This window comes from Austrofundulus limnaeus, unplaced genomic scaffold (genome assembly GCF_001266775.1).
Source record: "Austrofundulus limnaeus strain Quisiro unplaced genomic scaffold, Austrofundulus_limnaeus-1.0 Scaffold79, whole genome shotgun sequence".
Classification (NCBI taxonomy): domain Eukaryota; kingdom Metazoa; phylum Chordata; class Actinopteri; order Cyprinodontiformes; family Rivulidae; genus Austrofundulus; species Austrofundulus limnaeus.
The window spans coordinates 1,356,113-1,358,326 of NW_013952481.1; the positions used below are offsets into that span (position 1 = coordinate 1,356,113).

The window sequence follows — 2,214 nt, forward strand, 5'->3', positions numbered from 1 at the left end:
ATCCATCCATCCATCCATCCATCCATCCATCCATCCATCCATCCATCCATCCATCCATCCATCCATCCATCCATCCATCCATCCATCCATCTATCTTTGTATAACAAATTTGGACAAAGCCCAGAATAATCTTAAGCACACACATCATTACTTTTCTCATTTAATTTGAGGTTCAGTTTTGTTGTTCCTTTAAAGAAAACAAACTAAACCAACATTTTCCTTCATGATAACCAGCTCTCACCTTGATGGTGACCTCTGTGCACTCTGATGGTTTTTCACTGATGGACTGCATCAGAGACTCCTCGGTGAACCTGCTGTAAGCCTCGTGGACCACCTGTGAACACAAGCAGAGACAMAAATAGAACCAGAGAGTGGGTTGTGTGTTTTATGTGTGTCTGCAGCAGCACAACATATATCTGCAGCTCRGCTTTTACTCAGAGTGAAGTATTGACACCACTGGAGAAACACAGACACTCACAGCAGCACAGACAGCTCGTACTACCAGATGTTACAGGAAACACATCTGTAACTTTATTCTTTAAGGTTTGGGTGGAGGTTGAGAGGAAACCGGTCCAGAAATGTTTGATCTGACACAAACCATYAGAGGAAAGTTTTTAACAACTGATGTTTTCTTTCTGAAACTTTAAAATAAATAGAAAAGAGGGAGGTGAAAGATACATTTTGTAATAAATCCAGAACAGAGGCACTAAAACTGATGATCCTAACCAAGTTTTTCACGTCATTCTATGATTTAATTTATGAAATTTTGTCCAAAGAATCAAAAATGGCAAAAGCTGAGTTTGGTCAAAGAACATTTTTGCATCACAGCACTGAAACACGGTGGTGCCAGTGTCATGGTTTGGGTCATCTGTCTGTGAACTGCAGTTCTGTAGAAAGTGAGCAACATAAAAACCCTAAACATATTATACTTAAATCCTGATTATTATTGATTTATTGAGCTTTCTGAGGAGTGAGTGCAGCTGATGCTTCAGGTAATATTTACAGACTGTGTTTGATATAATGTCCAGTGCTGGGCTACGGTTGATTCATGTTTCTGTCTCCTGGGTAAGGTCCTGCCGGGTCGCTGACATCCTCTCACACCAGCTGTTTGTGTTTTCAGATCTATGAGGGAATCCATAACGACAGATCGATCCACAACAAAGACAGCAGCTGTCGTCTCAACCTCCACCGTCGATACAAAACACATTAAACTCCCACAAAACACGGGGATATGAGCACAGGTTATGAGATTTAAAAAAAGATACACAAACACCAAGAAGACAGCACAAAGACAGACAACAGATGATAAATAATCGAATAATATTCCGTTGGTTTAACAGTTCACACAAGCTTGAGTCAGGAAATAAATCACAGAACGACTGATGTGATTTATGATGTGAAAAAAAACATTTTCTATGTTCAAATACTGAAGCTATGGCTTTGAGGAAAATATATATATAATTTAACCTAAACAAGTAAAAAATGTGAGTTGTTTTTAAATATTTATATGATAAAGTTTGATGAATTTAAATATGAAACATTTAAAAACATGTCTTAACTACAAAAAGGCAAATGTGCTTCCGAATGTGATTAATAAAATATTTGAATCACAGTATTTGTCGAACAGGATATTTTTTCTCTATTTGTTCCCTTTTCTGTTGTTTGTTTTGTTTATTTTTTTCATCAGTAATAAAAGACTATAAAAACTAATAACAGCATTTAAATCTCAATGTGTCCTTTTTAAAAACATCATAAAAACAAATCAGTCGAAGCCAAATTCAGAAATTTAACAACAGATTGTTTGAATAWAGGCCTTTTAAGAAAATAAACATTCACTGAGTAAATGTGGCTATTTTTTCCTGACTAATATTTAGTGGGAAATGTCAAAACATTTTACTTTGTATTTTTTTGCAACAAATTAATTATGARCATTTAACACAAAATAGAGACAAACACAAAAACAGACGAACAGAGAAACACAAACAAACTTAAAAATGTTTTATCTCACATGACAAAACCCCACAGTTATACCAAATGTTTACCTGATAATTCACTCCACATAACAACACTGAAGTAAGAAATGTGCTGAATTACCTGAACAACATGTTTCATTTGAATTTTGTTTGTTTGTTTGTTTGTTTGTTTGTTTGTTTGTTTGTTTGTTTGTTTGTTTGTTTGTTTGTTTGTTTGTTTGTTTGTTTGTTTGTTTGTTTG

At 35.0% G+C, this 2,214-nt stretch overlaps 1 protein-coding gene across 2 annotated transcripts in view; it reads right to left on the bottom strand.

Annotated features, from left to right (window-relative positions):
- The window catches only part of LOC106519564 (uncharacterized), a 15,899-nt gene that overhangs the window by 3,146 nt on the left and 10,539 nt on the right, over positions 1 to 2,214 (bottom strand). For both annotated transcript variants that reach the window (XM_014011284.1, XM_014011285.1), the window contains exon 9: positions 242 to 334. In XM_014011284.1, the coding sequence (XP_013866738.1) occupies positions 242 to 334 (93 nt within the window). The remainder of the gene's footprint in view (positions 1 to 241; positions 335 to 2,214) is intronic.